Source organism: Haliotis cracherodii, unplaced genomic scaffold, assembly GCF_022045235.1.
Source record: "Haliotis cracherodii isolate W230 unplaced genomic scaffold, xgHalCrac1.p SCAF_25, whole genome shotgun sequence".
NCBI classification, from domain to species: domain Eukaryota; kingdom Metazoa; phylum Mollusca; class Gastropoda; order Lepetellida; family Haliotidae; genus Haliotis; species Haliotis cracherodii.
The window spans coordinates 1,119,575-1,146,492 of NW_027266281.1; the positions used below are offsets into that span (position 1 = coordinate 1,119,575).

At 42.5% G+C, this 26,918-nt stretch overlaps 1 protein-coding gene across 2 annotated transcripts; it reads left to right on the forward strand.

The window, feature by feature from the left end:
• The first annotated feature begins 19,724 nt into the window (after positions 1–19,724).
• LOC139472775 (uncharacterized) lies at positions 19,725–26,825 on the forward strand. 2 transcript variants are annotated; one of them, XM_071255241.1, is made up of 5 exons: positions 19,725–19,835; positions 20,494–20,983; positions 21,179–22,057; positions 25,220–25,372; positions 25,771–26,825. In XM_071255241.1, exons 2-5 carry the CDS (start codon positions 20,596–20,598, stop codon positions 26,703–26,705), a joined length of 2,355 nt encoding a protein of 784 aa, XP_071111342.1. In that variant the 5' UTR covers positions 19,725–19,835; positions 20,494–20,595; the 3' UTR covers positions 26,706–26,825. The 2 variants fall into 2 exon arrangements, with proteins under 2 accessions (XP_071111342.1, XP_071111343.1); XM_071255242.1 differs by having other exon boundaries at positions 25,223–25,372.
• Positions 26,826–26,918: the final 93 nt, after the last annotated feature.

A 26,918-nucleotide genomic window follows, 5' to 3' on the forward strand; every position in this document is an offset into this window, starting at 1 on the left:
GTATCTTGATGTAGGCATTGTATGAAATTGTTGGTTTTTTAGAAGTATATGTTATATGTTCTCGTAAGAGTTATCCATCTTTCGGAGTGGAACCAGCTGTCCATGTTTGAGGGGAGAAACAGTAACATATCTTCATATTTCTTTGAATATTTTGTGGTCAAGCAATACATTGTCTATGAAAGAACAGCTTTGGTTGTGTATACAGTTGTGAACATATTAAAGTTTTATCTGAAGTACTGGTTCTGTAAATGATTTCCGTGACCACCAGAATACACCATGTACACTAGACACTTGCTGTAATAGGACCCACTTGTCATCAACATGGTGATGCAGAACGGCTTGGGACTCTCCATTCAGTAGGGTATCTAGATACTGACACTAGTGACAGTGCATGCTGTTGAAAATATTCCAATTCACACTGGCACAGTTATTTGTTCAGGCTTGGTTTGGGGGAATATTTGCCAAGAATGTTTAATATTTTGAGAGTAATCATGACCTGGTAATAAAATCACTGAATAAATCTAAAGCTTATTTATTGTTTTTGTGTGGATAATGCCATACAAACCCCATTTGTTTAACTTGGCTTTATTGGCAAAATATTTGAAACACAAAAATAAATGAAAAATAGGTACAATTGTTTCTATCTCAGCATCAAGTCAATGTTGCTGTACCAAATTGTGTTCATCAGTGTTCACTGAGTGATAAGTTGAATGTTGTAATGATTTTGGACTTTCGGCTTTTTATTTTACTGGGATCGTTTGAGCCTCAAAACCAGAAGTATTATTTAAAAAACACAACTGTTCATCACAGTTAATCTTTCCCATGCTATCGATCACAGTTTGCAGTGTTATAACAATTATACTGCTGACGAGGTGTAACACACTTTTTATTTCTTCCTTAAGAATAACATTACACTTCATTTATTAGTAAGTATCTTTCTGAATGTAGGACATGTCATTGGTGATCACCTTCATAATTCAGTGTATTTGTTTTGCATTTTCTGACTTGAAGTTGCTGTATGCTGGATGCTGCTTCATCTTTTGGTTGCTGTGCATCAGCAATTCACTCCTGCATAGCCAAGAAAAAATCCCATTCATGTTCTGCAAATGGTTAACAGAGCAACAACATAGAACTAAGACATCAAGTACATGCACAGTGTAAAACTACTATGTCCAAACATCAGTTTTATTCATGACTGGACTTAACAAATCATATTTACATAATTTGATAAATAAGTACACGTATATCACTGTGAATATTCATATGGAATACTAACATCAGTTACTTTTTGCACAAACCTGAAACCACCTAAGACTAAGAGGTTTTATGCAAGTAAAATAAATTTGTTTTATTTTTTTGACTGACATACTTTCATTATGACCATGATAATTTATATTGAAATGAAATTCGAAATTAAGGGATATGTGTGTTTTACAGGTTATGGTTTGATATATGTATTTCAAATGCTAAATCATAGTCATCAATATAATGTATTGATTTGGTTTCATGGTTATTTCATTTACTATTGAGTGATTTTTTTTTATGTTTATAATAGAAACTAAGACAAAATTGTTATGGATGAGCAACTTCTTTATTACAATATAATAGAAGTTTCACATATGTTCTTTTTTTTGGTGCATGTTTAGAGGACAATCATTTAAATAGAATAATTATTTTGGGGATCAGTATATTTACTGACAGGGCTAAGAAAATCTTTTTCGCATGCAGTAATGACTGTCATTCATCCAAAGTACAGTAATTAAACTTTTAATTATTTCAATGAACCATTTTTGAGTGTGTGTGAGGGGGAGGGATGGGGTGTTTCTTAATTTCTGTAGATGAGAATAAAACTTGTAGTGCAAGCCTACCAAAGTGCTAGAAAAAATACATCTGCATGTTATCATATCTATTCACATTCAATATATAAACTTATTTTGATAATTACACAACAATTTATGCACATGCTTATTACATTGCATAAAACCCTCCTTCATAAAAAAAATATTTACAAAAGAAGTTTCTTATCAAAACTAACAAGTTTCATAATTGAAAATTATTTACTTTATTAAAGTTGTGTTCCAGAGTAAATATGACCAAATATAATGCATTTTAAAATTTAAGTTTCAAACATATGACAGGTTTATTAAGTACTATAAATACTAAACCATTAAATCAAATATCCTTAAATATATTTCACGTTTAAAAATACGGAGACTGCAGGACGCATCCCTGGTTTTAGGAGGATATCGGACCAGACTGTCAGCAACCATCTTTGCGAGGCTGGAATCCGACCCAGAAGACCAGTTTTGCAACAGATCCATCGACAGTGACGCTTGCGTTGGTGCCATACGTTAAAGACTTGGAATTTGAGAAACTTGAGACGAGTGTGGTTTAGCGATGAATCACGATATCTTCTTCACCGGCGAGATGGAAGATAACGTGTTTATCGTCGTCGAAATGATCGTTTTGCCCCACATTGTGTACGTAAATTCGACAAATTTGGTGGCGGTAGCGTCATTGCGTGGGGCGGGGGGGAGGTCGCATCTCCTTCACCACGAGAACTGACTTGGTTGTAGTTCAGGGACATGTGACAGCAAATTGCTACATGCGACGAATTCTTTAACCTCACTTTCTTCCATTGACCGCCAAAGGGAGCTAGTTCAACAGTACAACGCTCCACCGCACACAACTCGTGTCACAGTGAACTACCTTCAAAATGCCAACATCAACGACTTGCCCTGGTCGTCTAGATCTCCAGATCTCAACCCAATCAAACACCTCTGGGATGAACCCGATCGACGTGTACGTCAACGTCAGAACACGCCGCAGACACTCCCACAACTGGCCAACGCGTTACAAGCAGAACGGCGCAGAATTCCACAGGACAAAATTCGTACACTTTTCCAGTTAGTGGCGAGAAGATTTTTTTTTGAAGAATGTATAAAAGAAACGAGAACTACACAACTGGTCTAACTTCAAACCGTCGATGCCAGAGAATAACCAGTCTCGATTATCTTCCGAAATAGATGTCATGCAACGTGAAAGGCAGGGTTGTGATTATTATATGATAGAATCATGAGTGATGACACCGGGTGTTCGCGCAAAGGGTAAGGGTTAAAAGGAAGTGGTGTTTGTAGTCTGACACTGAACCCACAATACTACTGCGCCTGTGAACAATCGAGTCTAGACCAGACAATCCAGTGATCAGTATCATGAGCATCTTCACATCTAGCCTACGATACCGTGCATCAACCAAGCCGGCGAGTCTGACCACCCGATCCCGATAGTCATGATGGTTAATGACGTGTCACCGTCTGACTGGTCTTGACTCGATTATTTACAGGCCATCGCCATGCATTTCAGAAATATCACGGCATGTCAACTGTCAATATTTCAAAGTAACGGTGGTCACACATGCTAACCTCTTGGAGGTCCATGTGCATGGTTAATATGTTGACAAACCATTATTGCACGATCAGCCGATCCTGGCACGCCTAAGGGAAGCAACTTTGCACAGCGAAATGACTCTTTGACACGTCTCGTGCCCCTAGAAGAGTAGTAGTTGTTAAGATACTTTAACTACCGGTGACGATATGTAGCGTTTTTCGATCAATGTTTAACTGCAGCATGGTATCTTAGTGGGCAGGCACTTTACAACCAGCATACAGTCAGACTAATACAAGCATGCTCTCACTCACTCACTCACCCACTCACTCAGGCACACGCAAACACTAAGCTCTGCAGATCTGTTTAGTCTTAGAAAATGAAGAGAGTCCCAGGGATCCTTTTTATTATATTTTATTAAGAAACTTTCACAAATATTTTGGGGTAAATGTTTTCTTTGAGAGAATGGATGTTAGTCTATGCCTGGAAAGTCACATATTCCGACACTCACATCGGCCAACCAGAACACATCTTCAGATCAGAGCAAAATTCGACATGAAGTCTGCTTATAGAATAATATACAAGTCCATCCAACTTCGAACTACGAGGCATAAATGCTTACTCTTCCACTGCTCCATATCTTGTGACATATTTGAAACATTTTGTACCTTCTTGCAATGGTGCATGCAATTCCAAAATGCCAGATAATGATTCACCTGATTCACCTGGATGATTTCTAAACAGGAAGCACAGCAGCACAACTTACATTCGCAATGGAGATCAGAGTCCAGATCAAGGAGGATTTTCATTAACGATATTATCACTCAGCATCACACAATATCAGTTAAAGTTGTTGAAATGAAATATACTAAACTATGTTCACCAAAATGTCATGTTATACTGGACCATCGTCACTTAATGACATTTTCGTATTTCTTGTCCTATCCTAAATTTTACACCCAGTAGTAATTTGAGTCCGACTGGGATTGTTCGTTCAGCAGACTCCACTCTGACATATCAGAATCCTCTCCAGTTCGACCATTGTTGATTCGAGTTCGTTGTTGAGTGTACCGAGATGAGTCAGCATTGTATTCTGTTGGGTTATTCTTGATATGCGTTCGTTTCGTGGTGTGAGATGGTGATTCCATCTCGGCTTTCTCAGCATAAGCTCCTTGTTCCCTTTCACTCACTGAAGCACAAATCCCTTGTCGTTTGCGTCCAACCCTTCCAAACCAGCCATACCTGTAACCCTTGCCATCACCAGCCTTTTGGAACATGCAAACCAACAGTGGACAATAGTCAGGTTCGTCCTTTCTTTCAGTCCTCAGAGTCTTTTTGAAGGTCAAATCCCCGGCGGCACACGGTACAGTGAAGTTGTTGCACCCGTCCTCCAACATGCATGAAACAGCGCCTTGTAACATATCTCGTACGTGTCCTATACGTGTCGACTTGACCACGTGTCCTATACGTGTAGACGGTGACATAGGCAATGCCATGACATAACTTGCTTTATATCCAGGTGCCACTGCAAGAGCTGACAGGAAGAGAACACTAAAACAACCCATGTTGTTGAGGAGGCTGTCTGTATGGATATGTTTCATATGTGTAATACTTAAGTCGCTTCTTTAAAAAAAGTGAAACGTAAATTAATATTTTAAGACCTTCCTGGAGTGTTGTGGTGCATAAAAGATCGATAGACTGAAAACCTTCTTTTTGGTATCTTTTATTGATTGATGAGAAAAGAAACTGGAACAATTAATTTGATGCTAAAGTGTTTGAAAAATGGAGGTGTACATATCATGTTCCTCATACGGTTTTATGGGGAACGGAGACAATTTTAATGTCATTCCATGAATGAAAATTGAGTGTATGGAGTCCAGAGCAATGAAAGTATACACACTGTTATTATTAATATTAACAGCAATATTCGGTTTTCCTATATAACTTTAATATGCAATTACAATATTTAACCTCCAAACACAACCTCAATAAACCGCAAAATAAACTTTACCACCTTAAAAAAAATTGCAAAATTTAAAAACACAAGTTCACACTTAATCAATGCAATACACATCGTCCAAACACAACCATTTTCTGTGCAGAAAGTGTTAGACGTCCACGGCACGTTGTTTTTGTTGAAAATGCGAAAAAAGGGTGAAAAAAACATGTGCTGCTTGGGCAGTTGAAACGACACGTGCAACAAGGGTATATAAAGTGATTGGATGTCAGACACACTCACTGATAAAAAACCCACCACAGACACCCGAACAACGCGAGCGGTCCCTGGATATGATACATATGGGAGCCACACATGCCCACGTTGCTTAAAAATTTGGTGGCTCGCGTTTTACCTTACCGTACCGCATCTGAACAGGCTATGTACAGGCAGAACCAGGGTAACTACGTCCAATGAAGACCAGTACTTGCGTACTTTGCATCTCCAGAATCGTTTAATGACATTGACGTGATCAGCGACGAATGAGGGTATAGTGTTAGCCATCGGTCAGTGACCAGGCCAACGGGGGCTCAAGGCATGAGGGCTTACATATACCTTTCAGGGGACAGTTATTGACAGCGCAACATCATCGTCAGAAATTGAGAGGGCCGTCTTCACTGATGAAAGCCGGTTCTGTCTGTTCAGAGCTGATGGAAGACCGCGTGTTTACCGCCGGAGAACGAACGGCAGCGTGTTGCGGGAAGGAGGTCGAGCCGTGTGAAGGAGAGGTTGATGGTGTAGGGAGGAATTTCCGGGCATCATAGAACACAACTGTTTATCGTTAACGGAAATTTGTCAGCTAAACGTTACAAGGATGATATTCTTCGTCCGATTTTCCTTCCATTTCAACAGCTGCCACGTGATGTTCTTTATCAGCATGACAACGCCAGACCCCATACAGTCGGAATGGTACAGAACTTCCTTGCAGCCAACAACGTCAACGTGTTGCCGTGGGCTGCACGCTCCCTTGACATGTCCCCCATAGGACACCCCTGGGATGTCATTGATCGTCGTGGTCGACAGCGACCGAATCCTCCAGCCAACCGACAAGAACTGATCCAGGCCCTCCAAGAAAAATGTCGACGCATCCCACATGACGTCATCAGATGGCAAACTTTGTGCGTGTCTTCTAGCAGGGTGTGGTCATACACGCTTTAAATGTGACGCGTCATTGAACGTGAGCAATTTTAGATGTTCGTGGCCTCTGTCTGTAATGTTGAACGCTTGTTTGTGCTACAACAACACACTGCGTGTAACTGTCATACCAATATCGGATGTTATATGACTAAACTGAAGAGATTTAAAACTACACTGTATGGTGAGGTTTCCTTTGGCCGTCAGTCTGAGATGTACAACCTCATTATACAGCCACAATATACAACTGGGGCATATGGCCGCAGAATACAACAATATGATATTGGTTGGTTGGTTGGTTGTTTTTACGCGGCACTCAGCAATATTCCAGCTATATGACCGCGGTCTATAAATAATCGAGTCTGGGACAGACAATCCAGTGATTGATATCATGATCATCGATCCACGCTTTTGCGATAGATGACATGAATCAACTAAGTCAGCGAGCCTGTCCACCCTTTAGTCGCCTTTTACGACTAGCATAGTCGACTTTTACGACAAGCATAGTCGACTTTTACGACAAGCATAGTCGACTTTTACGACAAGCATAGTCGACTTTTACGACAAGCATAGTCGACTTTTACGACAAGCATAGTCGACTTTTACGGCAAGCATTGGTTGTATGGATATGTGTTATGTTTTAGTTGCTTCTGAAACATAAGTTAAACGTAAATGAATATTTCAACAACCTCCTGGAGTATCGTTGTGCAAAGATAATCGATCGACTCAAAACCTCCTCTTTTGGTAGAGACAAGAAATTGGATCAATTAAATTGATGTTAAACCGTTTGAGAACTGAGGTTGTACATATGATATTGCTTATACAGGTTTATTGGTTATGACTGTGTAGCGGGGGTTGATAGAATCAGGACAACAATAATTTTTGTCAGTTTTATTTGCTGATTTTGGAGCTCGGCTTCTCAGTTACAAGTTCCTCCATGTCAAAGGCCACTGTCGTGAACTGACCATTGCAAAACACATAGCTTGGGTTGTATACTCCCCAGGAATCTGAGAATGAAAATTGAATACACACTTATCAATGTGAGCATGCATCTTGTGCTTGAAGTCTTGAGCAATATAAGTATATACAATATTATAATATTATGATTATTAATATTAACAGCAATATGCAGCTGCCCTATGTAACTTCAATATACAATTATGATATGTAACTGCAAAACACAACCTCAGTATAAAACCGCAGAGTATACCACCGCAATATATACTGACGGCCAGAAAATCTTTACCACTTTGAAAATGGAATTGCAAAAATTACCACAAGATCAAAACAAAATAATGTTCTATGCAGAAAGCTGTACACGTCCACGGCACGCCTTTTTGTAGCAAATTAGAAAAAGTAAAACACACCGAAGCAGCACCAGAAACTACATATGAAATAATAATCTAAATCTAAAATCTAAATAATAAAACTTTTGATTGCTCACGTGTTGCTGTCACTAACCTGATGCAACGTTACAGACAGACCGGGCAGACATCAGACAGGCTATGTACAGGCAGAACCAGGGTAACTACGCCCAATGAAGACCGGTACTCGTGTATATTTCATCTCTGGAAACGATTCCTGACAGGCGGTTTTGTCTGTTCAGAGCTGACGGAAGTAAACGTGTTTACCGCCGGAAAACAGACGTCAGCATGTCGCATTCAGAAGGTCCTGCCTTATGGTGGTGTTATGGTGTGGGGAGGAATTTGTTGGCCATCGTTAACAGAAATTTACCCGCTCAACGTTACTTGGATGACATTCCTCATCCGATTGTGCTTTATACAACAGCTGCCACGTGGTATCCTTTATCAGCATGACAACGCCGGACCCCATACAGTCCGAAATCGTACAGAACTTCCTTGCAGCCAACAACGTCAACGTTGCTGTTGCCTGCACGCTCCCCAGACATGTTCACCCTAGGACACCTATTGAAATGTCATAGATCGTGATGCTCGGCAGCGACCATATCATCCAGCCAACCGACAAGAACTGATCCAGGCCCTCTGAGAAGAGTGAGTGAGTGAGTTTGGTTTCACGCCGGTTTTAGCAATATTCCGGCAATATCACGGCAGGGGACACCAGAAATGGGCTTCACACATTGTACCCATGTCGGGATTCGAACCCGGGTCCTCGGCGTGACGAGCGAACCCGACCGCCCCCCCCCCCCCCCCACACACACACACAAACTCCCCCCCTTATCCCGTTATACCAATTCTACCCTGAAGTATACAACAATAGTGTATTGAACTGAGCATCATTACAGTCTTAAATGAATAAATATCATTCTTGTTTATTCTTTCATTGAAGCCGCCTCCGTGGTCTAGTGGTAGAGCGTCTGCCCAGAGAGCGGAAGGTCCGGGGTTCGATCCCCGGCCGCGTCATACCAAAAGACGTTAAAAGATGGTACTTGTTGTTACCCTGTCTGGCGCTCGACATTAAGGGGCTAAAACAAGGACTGGTCGCCACGGAGTCAGTATACTGTGTCTGAGTGGGGTATTCATGTTAAACTGCGGCATGGTATCTCAATGAGCTAGCACTATAAATCGGCATCAGTCCGGACTAGTACAAGCAGCCACACACACACACGTGCATGCACGTCGCTATATAAGTGCAATAATCTTGGACGCGACGTTAAACCCAATTTCACGTCACCTCACCTCTTTCATGAAACTATTTCGTTATTGGAAGGATATTTGTTAATATATAGTGTAGATTATCACATATCAGCTTGGTTAAATTCAAGTTACCGAATGAGTGTGTTTTGCCCATTCAGCAATATTCAACCTCTTCCGATGGTGACATCAAGCACCTTCCTCTTCCGATGTACCGATCTATGGAGTCGATTCATTGCCAGGACAAGCCCATGCTTTAACTGCATCGGACGCCCCGGCCATTCCACGGATGAATCGTTTTACATTTTGGAAAGCATTGTCAAGGTACAGACGGCATTGTTAAGTTTAGCGCTAGTTCACTGAACCGACATATCTTCCTTATCCCTAGGACGATCTTGTGGTTGTGGGTTCGAATCCTAGGTTGGCCCCGATGGTGAGCCTTACGGATGTGACAAGTTTAAGACAAAGAGTCAAACCGTGATATTTTGGAAATATTGTTCAAATCAGACGAACAAACACCTCACGCAGCAGATATGTTCATGATTTTGAGAGTTATCATGACTATATTTTTAGCGCGTTGTAATTTTCTTTGGAGATTTCGTTTGATGTCTAATTGGTTGTGGAATTTGTTTGTCAGAATCCGAGGATCGTGGGTTTTAATCTCAAATCAGGCTTGTATTTGTTTCTTGATTTGCCAACAAATGGGGTTCAGCAACTTTGTAAACCCCCAGAAGCAATCAGTATTCTTGTGGGTAAAGCGCTCGCCCTTCACGCCGAAGACCCGGTTTCGAGTCTCCCCATGGGTACCATGTGTTAAGTCCATTTTCTGTGTCCTCCCACGGTGATATTAGTTCAATTAGCGGCGTAAAATCATACTCTTTCACTCAGTGTAAATCCTTTGGCCCTTTGGCTTGCACATAACAACTTTAAACTTTCTGATGAAGAAATGGAGAGTTTGGATTTTCTTGTGGAATAATATCTTAAATTTGAAATGTTAAAGGTTCAGGAGAAAGGACGAATCCACTCTTTATTTTCGATTTATATATTTGTCTCAAATAAACGTTAAAAAACATACTTTTAACCTTTTATGCTTGGTGTTCATGGGACATGGTCAATGGTGCGTTTAGGGTAATTGCAGCGCAAAAGAAGATTAATGGATTAATGGATACCTTCTTTATTAGGAGGAACACAACGTTTCGGAATATGTTCTTACTCCTTCATCACGTGAAGGAATTCTATAAAACAGAGAGCACATATACTGAACCGCAATGGAAACGTCACCATGGCTAGCTATATGAGAAACCTTATTTGTCCAAACACTGTAAACATACTTTGAGAGATGTTAAAAAGATGAAACTTGGCAAAACTGATCATCAAGGTTGAAATTAAAGTGTCAAATGTTCTTAAAGTGAAACACAACACTAGTCTCTGAGGAAATACCATCACAAGTCAGTATCTCGTGTGTCCGCCATTTGCATTAATGACATGGAATGAATGAGGCGGTTGGTGAAGGCTATAGGCACTTGAGCCCACACTCTGAGGAACGCCTGACGCAGTTGTCGGTCTTGGACGGACGTCATTCAGCCGTCTTTGAATCTCGTCACAAGAGTGATCAATGGGATTTAAATCGGGCCTGAGGGCAGGCTGCTGCGTGGTTCTGATGCCATTCTGCTGGAGGAAGTCTCTTGTTGCTCTCGCAGTGTGGGCACGGGCGTTATCATGCTGAAACTCGTGGTTGTGGCGACGTGCCAAATGAGGTATGGTGTGTGGTCTCAAGACTTGATCAATGTACCGAGCTGCTGTGACACCATTGCCTCGCCCTGGACCGATGTTTTGGAAGACCACAGGGCTGACCCTCTGTGCAAGACCAATTCCAGCCCACACCGTGTTGCTCGGACCACCCCACGAGTCCCTCTCAACAACACAAGCATCCGAATAACGTTTCCCACGGCGTCGCCAGACTCTCTCTCTCTGCCATCTGCTGTTGAGATACAATAACGGCTCTCGTCTGAGAAGAGGATTCTACTCTACTGCTGGTGGCGCCAATGCTGGTGCTGTGTTGCCAACTGAAGACGGTCACGGCGAGGACATGGTGTCAGAATGGGTCTTCGGTGTGGCCAGTGACAGTGGAGGTGTCTGCTCGTCAATCGTCGATGCACGATGTCAGCACTAGTGTGTCGCTGGTGTGTCCCCATGGTCTGTCGAGCAGTTTCCACAGCAGTAACAAAGCGATGTTGAAGATGTCGTTGCACAATCTGACGATCCTGACGTCGGGTGGTGACCCTTGATCTTCCACTACGTGGTCTGTCATCTGTATTGTTGGTGGTCAGGTACCGTTGCTGGAGCCTGTATATGGTCATGACTTGGACTTGAAATGCATTGGCTACTTGACGGGCGGTTTGTCCAGCTTGCTTGCAATCGTCCAAGGGCTTGGTGTCGCTGATTTCTTGTCAATCTTGGCATGTGGTAGCAATTCAATAACGAAGGAATGTTATCCGATCTGGTAGAGTTTTACAGGACAAGAAATGGGGGAACGCATGTGCATTTCAGTTTGCCGTTGACGTGATGCGTTTGGGCGATCGGTTTTATTGTTATCTACTTTGGGTTTTTTGTCATCAAATTTCATTTTTCCGAACATCTTAAAAATCTTAGAAACTCTGACAGAAATTACCCAAATATTTAAATGACAACTTTTCATGCAATGTTACTTGGGGTGACGTTTCCTTTGCGGTTCAGTATATATGCACATGTAAGAACAGCAAATGTAATAAGAAAACAAAAGGATAGAAACGTAACACTGAAAGCCAACCGATAATTCGCGCTGAAAGGTGATTAAAAATAGAAAATGGAAAGCAACTCTTTACAGTAATTAGCGCTATCAGTAATGGAAAACTGGAAGCCAGGACTTAGATTATCTAATCTAATCTGTTTATTCAGTACATGAGTGGGCCAGCGGCCCATAGTACAATTCGGTTCACCAGACATGTATAAAAATACAACTGTGTACACCTAAATACACAACAGCAAGGCATTCATAGATAAAGAATATTACTTCTGCAAAAATGAATTCCTTAACTTAAAAGCGTGGTAAATATAACAAGCCAGACTTCTAATTGTTGACTGATGCAGAGACGACATAAGTATGTAAAATTGTTCTATTGATGGATTTACATAATATTTTTGAGGAATATATGTCACTCGGAGAGCATAATATGTTTCACAAACCAATACAAAATGGTATTCAGACTCAACATAGCCTGTTTTACAAACCATACATAACCTTCGCTGTCTTGGGATACCAAAATATCTCCCGGTTTCTATGTGGAGCGAGTGGGAGCTAGCTCTAAAGCTCTAGATTATCAATGATTGGTAATTGGCAATGGACAATGGGCAAACGGGAGGCCGGGGGTAATTAGCACTGATAGGTAAAAGAATAGAAATAGCAATCGGCCAATGGAGGCCAGCTAGATGTTCCAGTGAGGATTCCTACAATCCGAGAGTTCGACCAGCGAATCTTTTACAATGATTGGTTTTACTCTTTTCAAAGAACAAGCTGCTTCTCCTTTTCACAATATGCATGAATCAACTCCAGCACCCTACAAACCCCATCATAATCCCCAATGTTGTTAAAATCAAACCAGGGTTGCCCAAGTTTTGACGCTTACGGTAATTGCGCAGTGATGGCGGCCATCTTGGATTTTGAAACCAGATAAACCTCAAAACATGTCACAATGTCTTATGAGTGTGCAAGCTCAGTAACACTGGCCACAAAGAACACTAAATGCATGAAAACCTGACCTCACAGACCGTATATAATATTTAGTGTTTGACATATACGTGTAGCAATGATGATGCTATGTAGATCCTGCGTCTTTTTAGCGCCCAATGTACATCATGAAATTGAGTCCTTTAGAGTATTACTTCGGCTTGACACAACTCGGCATTGGATTTCCACGGGTATGGTGCTGACAAAACAAGGAACCTAACCCGGGCGAATCTGGGATTTGAACCCGCAATCATAAGTTTCTGGAAGGGACGCAACTCTACATAGCGAAGTGCGACCCCTCACAGAACTGAACCGTTCATGACCCTTCCTCGCCTTACCCGGATCATACTCAACTCTCTCTTAGTCCGAGATGGTGGACTAGCCGAGTGGTTAAAGCGTTCGTTCGTCACGTCGACGGCCCCGGTTCGAATCACCACATATGTATAATGAATCAGGGGGGACGGGTGGCCCACTCGTCTAAGGCGCCGCGAATCGCTGTGCAGAGTTGTGTCCCTTGGGCACGCCAGAAACCTATGATTGTGGGTTCGAGTCCCGGTTCGCCCCGATTATGTTTCTAGGTTTGTCAGCACCATACCCGTGCTCGTGGGTTTCACCGAAGTCGTAAACGTCCGAGACCTGCATAATTTCGGGCTTTCTTCCCAAATTAAGCTGACACGTCGCGATATAACTGGAATATTGTTAAAAGCGGCGTTAAACCCAACTCACTCACTCACTCACTCACTCACTCAGTATGTATCATGCCGCTCTAGTCAGTCACACATATTGTAGGATGACATAACGGGAAAAGTCAGGTCATATATCTTGCAGAGCGATATAACGGGGAGAGTCAGGTCACATACATTTGTAATAGGGGGACTTAAGGAGAGGTGCCAGATTTCAGGTACGATCTGACCTTTGTTATTTTCCCTGTGGCCGTTCGTTGAGAAATCAATTGGAACACAACTTCGGTAACCAGCTCATCTCGCATGAGTATCGAATGATGTTCACCTGGATGCTTTGGGTAAAGGGAAGTAACCCGACTCGTTTGCATCGTCAGCCCGTTGTATTGTATTTTGCTCAAAACAAGTAACGAGGCTTGAAACTGCGGACACTTATTCCGGGTCTGTATGAATGAATGTCGGTAAGATAAAATAGTTGTAAACCGATCTCTCGGGGCATAAGGTGTGATGTACCCTGTGTGTGAGCCTGGCGGCTCGGGAACATACGTAATTACATGAAAAAAATCGAAGTAACACAACAACCCTTGAAATTTCGAAAATATAATTGAAATACCGAGAAACCAATCGAAGCAAAGATATTTATCCTACCAAAGTGGCACCAAATGGTTTTCGTAGAGTCGGGTCATAAATCTTACTGGGCGATATCACGGGATGGAGGAGCAGAAGATAACAGACCGTGTAGGATGTGATTTTGAGGTTGGCAATACGACCGAACAAGGAATTAATTTAAAACCTTACAGAAATGCAAAACAGATCTCGTGACAGAAAAGGCGGATGCAATGCGCAATCAGCAGGATGCGTTGACAGAGTGATGCATACAGGAAGAGTCCGGTAAAGATTCCGGGTTAAAACAGGTCTTCAACAACCCATGCTTGTCTTAAGAGTCGACTATCTGGATCGGATGGTCAGGCTGGCTTTCTTGGTTGACAAATGTCATCGTATCCCAATTGCGTATGTCGATGCTCTTGATGTCAATCACTAGATTGTCTGGTCCAGACTTGATTATTTACAGAACACAATCACATAGCTGGCGTATACGACAAACAAACAAACGAACAAATAAACAAAATTCATTGTGTGTCAGTATAAGTTACACAGAGTTGTCTGTTTTATACTAGCATATGTTATACATTGCTGTACGCATGTACGTTATATACTGGCGTGGCTTATATACTGTAGTATGTGACATATTTTTTCATGCTGTATGGTGTCTTTTGGATGTTATATAATGCTTCATGCTATAAACTTCCTCGCAAACTACTCCTACAAGATATAACATAGTTACTTTCGCATGCTGTCTGAAGTTCTCTTACATATGCTGTTGTATGCAGTATAGGAAGAGCCGAGTGTCTTTTGATATCAATCTATCAACGCGAGTGGATAAATATTTAATACTCCCAGGCTTGCCAAGGATTGTATCAACGAATGTTGATATATAATCGAAGAAAGGAGAAAAATCTAAATTTCTAAATAACTAAACAAGTAATTGAAATAACGAGAATTTTCGATAACAAAAATACGTTTATGCCACCAAACTTATATCGCCCGTCATATCGCCCTACACTATAAATTGTCAACCGATTGTGAGGGTATATATAGAGAATCTCATCCGAATGTCTTTATATATGAAATATATGAACACAAGTTGATAAAAGTGGAAAAACGCAAAGGCTTCCCGAGGAGTGTGTCCACTTTTATCAACGAGTGTTGATATATTAGATATCAAAATACAAGGGTGAGATTCTATTTATCATCCAACATCATTCTTCCAGCTTTTTCAGTTTGAAGACGGTAATAAGCAAAGTCTTAAGTGTATAAAGTACTGCTAACAGCTTCAGTAGCAGCCATTAGTGATGTTATTTTATTGTAACGTCATGGTAACCAATGACGACACAATGGACTGCAAAGCATTGTGATCCAATTTCATTGTAGCGATACCTACAATGAAGATATCGCTTGAGCTCACCCAAGCGATGGGAGACAGTTTTGGATGATAAGGAGTGGTAAGGTGTACCCTGTGAACGAGAGTATGTACCCCGGGCCGTCAGGCTCACACACAGAGTACATCACACCTTATGTCCCGAGAGATCGTTTGACAACTATTTTATCTTACCGACATTCATTCATACAGACCCGGAATAGGTGTCCACAGTTTCACTGAATTCTTTATATCTGTCATCTAAAATCACTCTTCCAATTTTGTCATAATGCAATGTTTTGCTAACAGTAGTGCAAACCAGTTTCAGAAGCAGCGAGATTAGTGATGTCACTTGATTGTGACGTCATGGTAAGTGATGTCACCACAGTGGTCTGCAAAGCATTGTGATGCAGTTACCATGCATTGTATTCAAAGGTCTACCCTTGTATGACATATTGAATTCTAAACTCTCTCCCGTGTAATACCAAGTTTACAGGGGCGGTGGGCTAGCCTAGTGGTTACAGCGTTCGCTCGTCACGCCAATGACCCGGGTTCGATTCCCGACATGGGTACAAGGTATGAAGCCCATTTCTGGTGTCCCCCGCCATGATATTGCTGGAATATTGCTAAAAGCGGCGTAAAACCATACTCACTTACTTACTCATCAAAGTTGAGAAACTCGTGAATATATAGAATACTAAACGAGCTCCCGTGTAATACCAAAAGAGTGAATGATTCTGGCATATGACGAGCGAAAGTTTTATAAACTTGTTATTACACGGGAGCGAGTTTAGTGTTATTTTTTTACTAGCCACTAATACTTTTTTGAGATTTCACCGTCGTTTGTGAACAGGCGATCCACAGCATAGTCCTATAAAATTTAACAGAATCATACTTCAAACACATCAACAGTTGACACGTATTAATTTAATACCATACAACGGCCCACCTTTTGAATTCTAGAGTAACTCCCATACTTTAACATAGACTTACGACTGTCATTGCGCTACGTTCGCTTTGTGGAACGGGGCCCTGCACAACAGAGTTTACAGTCACGCCGGAATACCCTGCAAGATGCGTTGATGCAGAGGAACCACAGGGTGCAATAACATATTTTTAGCATACCTATCTAAAAGTAGAAAACAAACATATTATGAAAACAAAACTAGCAATATGTTTTCACAACAATGACTTCCTGAAACATTTGTTATTGTTTTCAAAGGGTATTAAGTTGACACAATCATAGTAGTATACGATACTGGTGACATTGATATATCTAACTGGTGACATTGATATATCCACCGCGGTAAAGTTATTAATATTTGTTCATGATCAATCTTTTTGAAGTAATAGCTACATTGTTGTAATAATGTTGTATAATGGAGCAGATCAGTGGAGACATGCAGATATTGTTAAAATTGAAACCCACAACGTCGTGAGTGCATTTTAAACGATGAGCCACACTTCTCTGTGAGATCTACCTCCCTACTGCAAACATGTTTACTCCTGTCGCCTGACACGTCAACTATACACACTGTCCAAAAGTGCTAATACCTCGGAAATGGGGTCAACGTTGCCCACACAGCGATATGCTATAGGCCTGTCCCCGTCCCTCTCGACAGACAATGGACCCGCAAAACGGAAATGGGTCAACGTTTCACCGCAGGTAATGCTGTATAGAGAAATATAGTGTAGGTCGGGTAGAGCTGGACAGGTTCCATGCTCTTCGCCTCCTAGCGGCAGCAGGCGAGGATCGCAAAGGCTCTAGGGTAGGTAAACCAGTCTAGGGCAGAGCATGACTCCCTATAATGATTGTGCCGAATAACAAAAACATGTTTAGTGTAATAATTTACAATTAGGAATGTTTAAAAAAATATTTTCCTAATTATTTATGTATTTCGTATGTATGCATATCAGTATACATATGCGAGACAAAGATATACTTTCTTTTAACAGTTTGTTTACATCTTTCCAACTATTCATCCTCATGTAACTCAAACCAAAAGCAAAAAAAGCACGCCGCCTTGCGCAATGGCGTACACGAGAGCCTGGAAGTTCATTCCCCTTACACGCATTGACAACGTGTGTAACCCGCATTTGACACGGGTGCTCCACGGGTTGCACACGGGCTGACCCATTTCAACTTGTAAAACATTTTCATGCTTTAATGATGGTTCTTGTTACTCTGCCTGGCTTTCAGCATTATGGTGATAAATGGAGACTGGTCGGCGCAGGGTCAGTTTCTGTGTTTAAGTCGGGTATTCACGTTGAACTGCGACATTGTATTACAGTGGCTAGCTTTGTAAAACCGGCATTAGTCCGGCCTGCTTCAAGCAGCCACACACACGCTCAACACACATACGTGCATGCACGTCGCTGTGCAATAATCAAGTGCAATAATCTTGAATACAACAACAATACAACTTACCTCAATTTACTATTATCACTATTAGTGTCTGCATCAGCAGCATCATTAATAAATGCAGGGATGTTTACGAGGAGAGACTATTGTAATTATCATTACCATCATTATGTTTGTTTGTTTGTTTGTTTTTTGTTTAACGCCGCACTCAGCAATATTCCAGCTATATGACGGCGGTCTGTAAATACTCGAGTCTGGACCAGACTATCCAGTGATTGACATCATGAGCATCAATCCACGCAACTGTGAAACGATGACATGCATCAACCAAGTCAGCGAGCCTGACCACCCGACCCCGTTAGTCGCCTCTTACGACAAGCATGGTCGCCTTTTACGGCAAGCATGGGTTGCTGAAGACCTATTCTACACGGGTCAGCATAATTATGATAATGCAGGGATGGTTGGAAGATAGATCATTGTAATTATGATTACCATCAATAATACATGTAAGGAAGGATTGGAGGAGAGGCTATTGTAATTATCATCACTGTCACCATCACCATCATCACCATCATCATCATCATCACACTATTACTTATTGTATACAGATTAAAATAAAAAATGCAGCAAAGAGGGTTTTGGTGATCCTGGCACAGTCAGGCTTGTTAGGCTCATCATCAGCTCAGGGTCCTTGCCCCGTCTACACGCAGCCCAGATAGCGAATGGACTTCTCCCAAGAGCTCCCAAGAGCTCCCTGGTCAGTCCAACAAGAACTTCCGGAGAATTTGAATCATATTTATCTCATTTTTCAGGACGCCCTCTACATGTTCTGGGTTGTACCATGGAAGCACGACGAAGACAGTAATACAAGGACCGAACCAAGCCATCATTATCATGATATGATAATCACTGGACTGTCATATATGGTATTATTAAAAACAGAAACTATCTATCCGATGCTCATGATGTCAATCACTGGCCTGTCTGGTCCAGACTCGATCATACAGACCGCCGTCATATATGGTATTATTGAAACAGAAACTACTCTCTATCCGATGCTCATGATGTCAATCACTGGCTTGTCTGGTCCAGACTCGATCATACAGACCGCCGTCATATATGGTATTATTAAAACAGAAACTACTCTCTATCCGATGCTCATAATGTCAATCACTGGCCTGTCTGGTCCAGACTCGATCATACAGACCGCCGTCATATATGGTATTATTAAAACAGAAACTACTCTCTATCCGATGCTCATAATGTCAATCACTGGCCTGTCTGGTCCAGACTCGATCATACAGACCGCCGTCATATATGGTATTATTCAAAACAGAAACTACTCTCTATCCGATGCTCATGATATCAATCACTGGCCTGTCTGGTCCAGACTCGATTAAACCGACCGCCGTCATATATGGTATTATTCAAAACAGAAACTACTCTCTATCCGATGCTCATGATATCAATCACTGGCCTGTCTGGTCCAGACTCGACTATACAGACCGCCGTCATATATGGTATTATTCAAAACAGAAACTACTCTCTATCCGATGCTCATGATGTCAATCACTGGCCTGTCTGATCCAGACTCGATTATTTACAGACCGCCGTCATATATGGTATTATTCAAAACAGAAACCACTCTCTATCCGCTTTGTTTTCGTAAACGGAAACAGCTTGATGATGACGTGTCGGAACTGTTGGTTTAAAACCAGATACGGCGGATGTAACAGGAAGTATGTACAACTGTATCTACTTGAGATCAGACACAGTGTGATAGAGTCAGATGTCAGAGTTGTGTGGATCAGCGTTTGTTCACAGCGGGATCTCATTTGATACACGCTGATAAAAACCTCGTAATGGAAGATTGAACATACATAAACCAACCTCTGTGATGTACACGTAGCGGAAACTGAGCAAGTGAGTGCTTTCATTATTTAATTAGTTCACTGATTCACCTCAACACGGGTGACGAAATCGACGCATGTGACTAATTATTCATTGTGCCTGTTACTGTAATCGTTACCAAATTCGCCTTCATTGTGATTCTCAGTTTGTCACGATCAGCACCGTGCCTGCACTCGTGAGTACATATGTACTCCCATGATTTACTCAAAAACGTGATTCAACACTGTGTTTTGTTGTTTTACGCCGCACTCAGCAATATTCCAGCTGTTTTTTCGACGTTCTGTATAAAATCAAGCCTGGACCAGACAATCCAGAGATTGACATCAACAGCATGGGAAGAATAGGCCTTGCTTGCTTTAAAAGGCGACTATGCTTGTTTTAAGGATCGGGTGGTCAGGCTCGCTGACATGGTCTATGCATGTCATCGTTTCCCAATTGCATCGATCGATGTTCATGATGTCAATCACTGGATTGTCTGGTCCAGATTATTGACAGACCGCCGTCATATAGCTGGAATGTTGCTGAGTGCGGCGTTAATCAACAATCAAACAAACAAGTGGCATCGATCTTCGCAAGTTGGATACGATGACGTGCAATCAACCAAGACACTTAGCCTGACTCGATCCATTTATTTGTAATAATAATAACGGACCACTGTATTTTCTAACAGGTCGAACTTCAAAACATATAGTTTTTTTCTTCATTGCTACCCTTTGTTCACCTGACATGAACACGTCAGCTACACAAGGCACGTTGTAGTATTGGAGGACAAATGGAGGGCACAGACGTTCATGATGATGATGATGATGATGATGATGATGAATATGTGACGGCTGATGAAGAAGATGCTGAAGATGATTGCCGAGCAGACAGAGACAAAGAGGCAGAAGGACCAGCCTGCAACGAGGAAGAGGACACAAAGAACGAAGATGGAGAAGGGGAGCGAGGAGATGACACTGACGTGGAAGGTCATCATGATGATAATGAGGATGAGGACAGCGTGGCACCTGATGAGGAAGTTGCTGAAGACGAGCGTGGAGAAGAAAGATTCGGCGAGGAAGAGGAGGACGGCTGCGGTGACTTATATTATTCCCGGGCAGGTCCTACTAATGTCATAGTGAACACCGTCCAACACGAGACCTATCGAAAAGTGGATCGAGGTGCGTTTTAAGTTACAAAACACATTTACAATGCTGAAAATGATAAACATAATTGCATCTTAAAGTTGATCACCTTTTCTTTTTTCCATTCCATTGTTTGGGCGTTTCCCAAAGCAGTAGGGTCGATGGTCGAAAAATATGCATTACGATGATACGATGTAGTAGTCTCTTTATTCTTCATTTTAATCATTTCAGAAACAGACATCCTGACGAAACAGATTCTTAAGTGTGCCAATATCACGCCTTTACTATGTGCTTCCGGTTTGACTTCTTCCCCTTTAGAAGATAGAACAACACACAATGTCATGGCGACACAAAGTCAGGGCCTACCAGAAACACCAGACCATGTCATGGCAACCCAAAGTCAGGGCCTACCAGAAACACCTGACCATGTCATGGCAACTAGAGAACAGGGTCTACCAGAAACACCAGACCATGTCATGGCAGCCCAAAGTCAGGGACTACAAGCAACACCAGACCATGTCATGGAGACACAAAGTCAGGGTCTACAAGCAACACCAGACCATGTCATGGCGACACAAAGTCAGGGTCTACAAGCAACACCAGACCATGTCATGGCGACACAAAGTCAGGGCCTACCAGCAACACCAGGCCATGTCATGGCAGCCCAAAGTCAGGGACTACAAGCAACGCCAGACAATGTCATGGCAACAAAAGAACAGGGTCTACCAGCAACACCAGGCCATGTCATGGCAGCCCAAAGTCAGGGACTACAAGCAACGCCAGACAATGTCATGGCAACAAAAGAACAGGGTCTACCAGCAACACCAGGCCATGTCATGGCAGCCCAAAGTCAGGGACTACAAGCAACACCAGACCATGTCATGGCAACAAAAGAACAGGGTCTACCAGCAGCACGAGACCATGTCATGGCAACAAAAGAACAGGGTCTACAAGCAACACGAGACAATGTCATGGCAACAAAAGAGCATGGCCTACAAGCAGCAATAGACCAGGTCATGGCAAAAGAAGGGCTTCATCTGCTGGCAACAAAAGACAATCTGACTGCGCCTTCACTCTGGGACTCAGCAACCTCTGATCAAACCGTTGCAGGTAGGCCTCAAAACATATTTCCTTCTGATGGGGGGCGGTCGGCTAGCCTAGTGGTTAAAGCGTTAGCTCGTCACGCCGAAGACCCGGGTTCGATTCCCGACATGGGTACCATGTGTGAAGCCCATTTCTGGTGTCCCCCGCCTTGATATTGCTGGAATATTGCGAAAAGCGGCGTAAAACCTCACTCACCCACTCACTCACTCACTCACTCACCCACTCACTCACTCCTTCTGATGGAGAATTAAGATTATCAGGGCAATGTGGGAAGTCAGGATGACAAGGGGAATTAAGATAACCAGGGGAATTTGGATAATCATGATAATCAGGTATATTGAGGTGATCATTGTAATGTTGTTCCCACTCACTCACTGTAATGTTGGTATTCAGGCTCACTCACTCACTCACTCACTCACTCACTCACTCACAAACTGTTATGTTGGTAATCACGCTCACTCACTGTAATGTTGGTAATCAGGCTCACTCACTGTAAGTTGGTAATCAGGCTCACTCACTCACTGTAATGTTGGTAATCAGGCTCACTCACTCACTGTAATGTTGGTAATCAGGATCACTCACTCACTCACTGTAATGTTGGTAATCAGGCTCAATCACTCACTCACTGTAAGGTTGGTAATCAGGATCACTCACTCACTCACTGTAATGTTGGTAATCAGGCTCACTGTAATGTTGGTAATCAGGCTCACTCACTCACTGTAATGTTGGTAATCAGGCTCACTCACTCACTGTAATGTTGGTAATCAGGCTCACTCACTCACTCATTGTAATGTTGGTAATCAGGCTCACTCACTCACTGTAATGTTGGTAATCAGGCTCACTCACTTACTGTAATGTTGGTAATCAGGCTCACTCACTCACTGTAATGTTGGTAATCAGGCTCACTCACTTACTGTAATGTTGGTAATCAGGCTCACTCACTTACTCACTGTAATGTTGGTAATCAGGCTCACTCACTCACTGTAATGTTAGTAATCAGGCTCACTCACTCACTGTAATGTTGGTAATCAGGCTCACTCACTCACTCACTCACTGTAATGTTGGTAATCAAGCTCACTCACTGTAATGTTGGTAATCAGGCTCACTCACTGTAATGTTGGTAATCAGGATCACTCACTGTAATGTTGGTAATCAGGCTCACTCACTCACTGTAATGTTGGTAATCAGGATCACTCACTGTAATGTTGGTAATCAGGCTCACTCACTCACTGTAATGTTGGTAATCAGGCTCACTCACTGTAATGTTGGTAATCAGGCTCACTCACTGTAATGTTGGTGATCAGGCTCACTCACTCACTCACTGTAATGTTGGTAATCGGGCTCACTCACTGTAATGTTGGTAATCAGGCTCAATCACTGTAATGTTGGTAATCAGGCTCACTCACTCACTCACTGTAATGTTGGTAATCAGGCTCACTCACTCACTCACTGTAATGTTGGTAATCAGGCTCACTCACTGTAATGTTGGTAATCAGGCTCACTCACTCACTCACTGTATTGTTGGTAATCAGGCTCACTCACTGTAATTTTGGTAATCAGGCTCACTCACTCACTCACTCACTGTAATGTTGGTAATCAGGCTCACTCACTTACTGTAATGTTGGTAATCAGGCTCACTCACTCACTGTAATGTTGGTAATCAGGCTCACTCACTTACTGTAATGTTGGTAATCAGGCTCACTCACTCACTCACTGTAATGTTGGTAATCAGGCTCACTCACTCACTCACTGTAATGTTGGTAATCAGGCTCACTCACTGTAATGTTGGTAATCAGGCTCACTCACTCACTCACTGTATTGTTGGTAATCAGGCTCACTCACTGTAATTTTGGTAATCAGGCTCACTCACTCACTCACTCACTGTAATGTTGGTAATCAGGCTCACTCACTCACTTACTGTAATGCTGGTATTCAGGCTCACTCACACTAATGTTGGTAATCAGGCTCAATCACTCACTCACTCTAATGCTGATAATCAGGCTCAATCATTCACTCACTCTAATGTTGGTAATCAGGCTCACTTACAGTAATGTTGGTAATCAGGCTCACTCACTCACTCACTGTAATGTTGGTAATCAGGCTCACTCACAGTAATGTTGGTAATCAGGCTCACTCACAGTAATGTTGGTAATCAGGCTCACTCACTCACTCACTGTAATGTTGGTAATCAGGCTCACTCACTCACTTACTATAATGCTGGTATTCAGGCTCACTCACAGTAATGTTGGTAATCAGGCTCAATCACTCACTCACTCTTATGCTGATAATCAGGCTCAATCATTCACTCACTGTAATGCTGGTATTCAGGCTCACTCACTCACTCACTGTAATGTTGGTAATCTGACTCACTCACTCACTCACTGTAATGTTGGTAATCAGGCTCACTCACAGTAATGTTGGTAATCAGGCTCAATCACTCACTCACTCTAATGCTGATAATCAGGCTCAATCATTCACTCACTGTAATGTTGGTAATTAGGCTCACTCACAGTAATGTTGGTAATCAGGCTCACTCACTCACTGTAATGTTGGTAATCAGGCTCACTCACTTACTCACTGACTGTTATGTTGGTAATCAGGCTCACTCACTGACTGTAATGTTGGTAATTAGGCTTACTTACTCACTCACTGTAATGTTGGTAATCAGGCTCACTCACTCACTCACTGTAATGTTGGTAATCAGGCTCACTCACTTACTCACTGACTGTAATGTTGGTAATCAGGCTCACTCACTGACTGTAATGTTGGTAATTAGGCTTACTTACTCACTCACTGTAATGTTGGTAATCAGGCTCACTCACTCACTCACTGTAATGTTGGTAATCAGGCTCACTCACTGTAATGTTGGTAATCAGGCTCACTCACTCACTCACTGTAATGTTGGTAATCACTCACTCACTCAGCAGTCCACTCACTCACTCACTCAACAGTCCACTCACTCACTCACTCACTCAGCAGTCCACTCACTCACTCACTCACTCACTCACTCAGCAGTCCACTCACTCACTCAGCAGTCCACTCACTCACTCACTCAGCAGTCCACTCACTCACTCACTCACTCACTCAGCAGTCCACTCACTCACTCACTCACTCACTCAGCAGTCCACTCACTCACTCACTCAGCAGTCCACTCACTCACTCACTCAGCAGTCCAGTACAACTTCATCAAGGTGGAGCAGCAGGTGACGGCCCCAAAAGCCAGGAACCTGACCATTGGAGGAACTCAGAACATTGGTCAACCTGCCCCCGGTCAGGAGGACGAGGGGGAGGCCCCGCTGACTGCAGCACAGAAGATACGGAGTGAGTAACTGCATAACATGGCCTGAATACAGTTGCTATAATTTGTAACTTTACTGATCTGGAGATGCAGACATGACATGTTACCTTCCCGAAAGACAACTGACTATAAAAGACCAGTTTCCCCACTTGCCGACCTCGGCTGGAATTCCGGAGTTACATTTTGGCTGGACTAACGAGTCTATGCACAGTCCAATCAAAATCGAGTAACAAACTACACATCCGGTTCATAACATGGATTTCAATGTGCAGGATTTGCAAATCATGTGTATCGTCAACTGGACAACGAGAGATATTTCACAAATGCTTTCATATTTGTAATCATGGTGCTAAAATGATTTCTTCGCTCCGCGAGGTATGAAACTGATACGAATATCATTCTTCCACTTTATATGTTGCAGAAAGAACCGCGACGAGGATTGAGACATGGACGCAAGACATGGTGAAAACTGAGGCTCTCAAAAAGGTGACGAATAAACTCGACGAAGGAGCCACTTGGGTGACTATTAAGGGGAGCCCCGGAGAAGGGAAGTCGGTGATTGCTTACATGGCCCTCAAAGATCAGCATAACAAGGGGAGACAAGTCTTTCAGGTCGAATCCCCATCAGAGTTCTCCGAGGTCACCCTGACCTGTTCTGGGCCTGTCATCATGCTAGATGACGTATTGGGAGACTTGGATTTCAGCGTCGCGGAGTGGTCGCGATGGAGACCGGTGCTTTGCCACATTCTGCGTACGATGGAGTTCAACATGGGAGACATAGCGGAAAGACGAAAAAGGGTAACCGTTCTGTTTGTTGGTCGAGATTATATATTGCAATCGGCCTCACCTGATTTAGGAAGGTTAAAGACATATATGTTCAACGACGAAAACACTGTCAATGTTTTGTCGGAGAGAGATGTTGACGAAAAGATACAAATTTGGAATGCGGTGCCTGAATTGAGAGATTTGGATTTTGATAAGGAAAGGGTTAAAGCCATATGTGAGATAGACTGCCCTTACGGTTTTCCCAATATTTGTAAACTGTTCGTCACGGCGTATCACCATGACAACCAGATATCCGCTGAGGATTTTTTTAACAAACCTCTGGATTTCCTAAACCAGACAATGCACAAGTTCCTTCAGGACAAGACGAAGCGACGGTTGTTTAGGGCAATGCTCAAGGGGAATGGAAAGGTAACGCACAGAGAGCTGGATGATGGAGAGTGCCAGGGATATGAATGTATAGAAGCTGCAGATCATCTGATTGGTTCATATTTGAAAAGAGAAGAAGGCACATACATGTTTATTCACCCCTCTGTACACCACAGCACAGCGTCTCTACTTAACAGAAAATGAGGGACCTGTTGGGGTCAGTCCGCCTTTAGCAGGAGTCCGCCAGCATCACGGCGGGGCCGACAAACAGAAACAAATTACCAACGACTGCGCATGCGCTATACTCAAAGCAAAACTGTGACATGGGAGTGAGCAATCTGATTGGCTCAGAAACGTTGTCAGATGGGATTAGATCCCGACAATTTTTCGGAATTTTCCTTGCGAATAAATATGTTT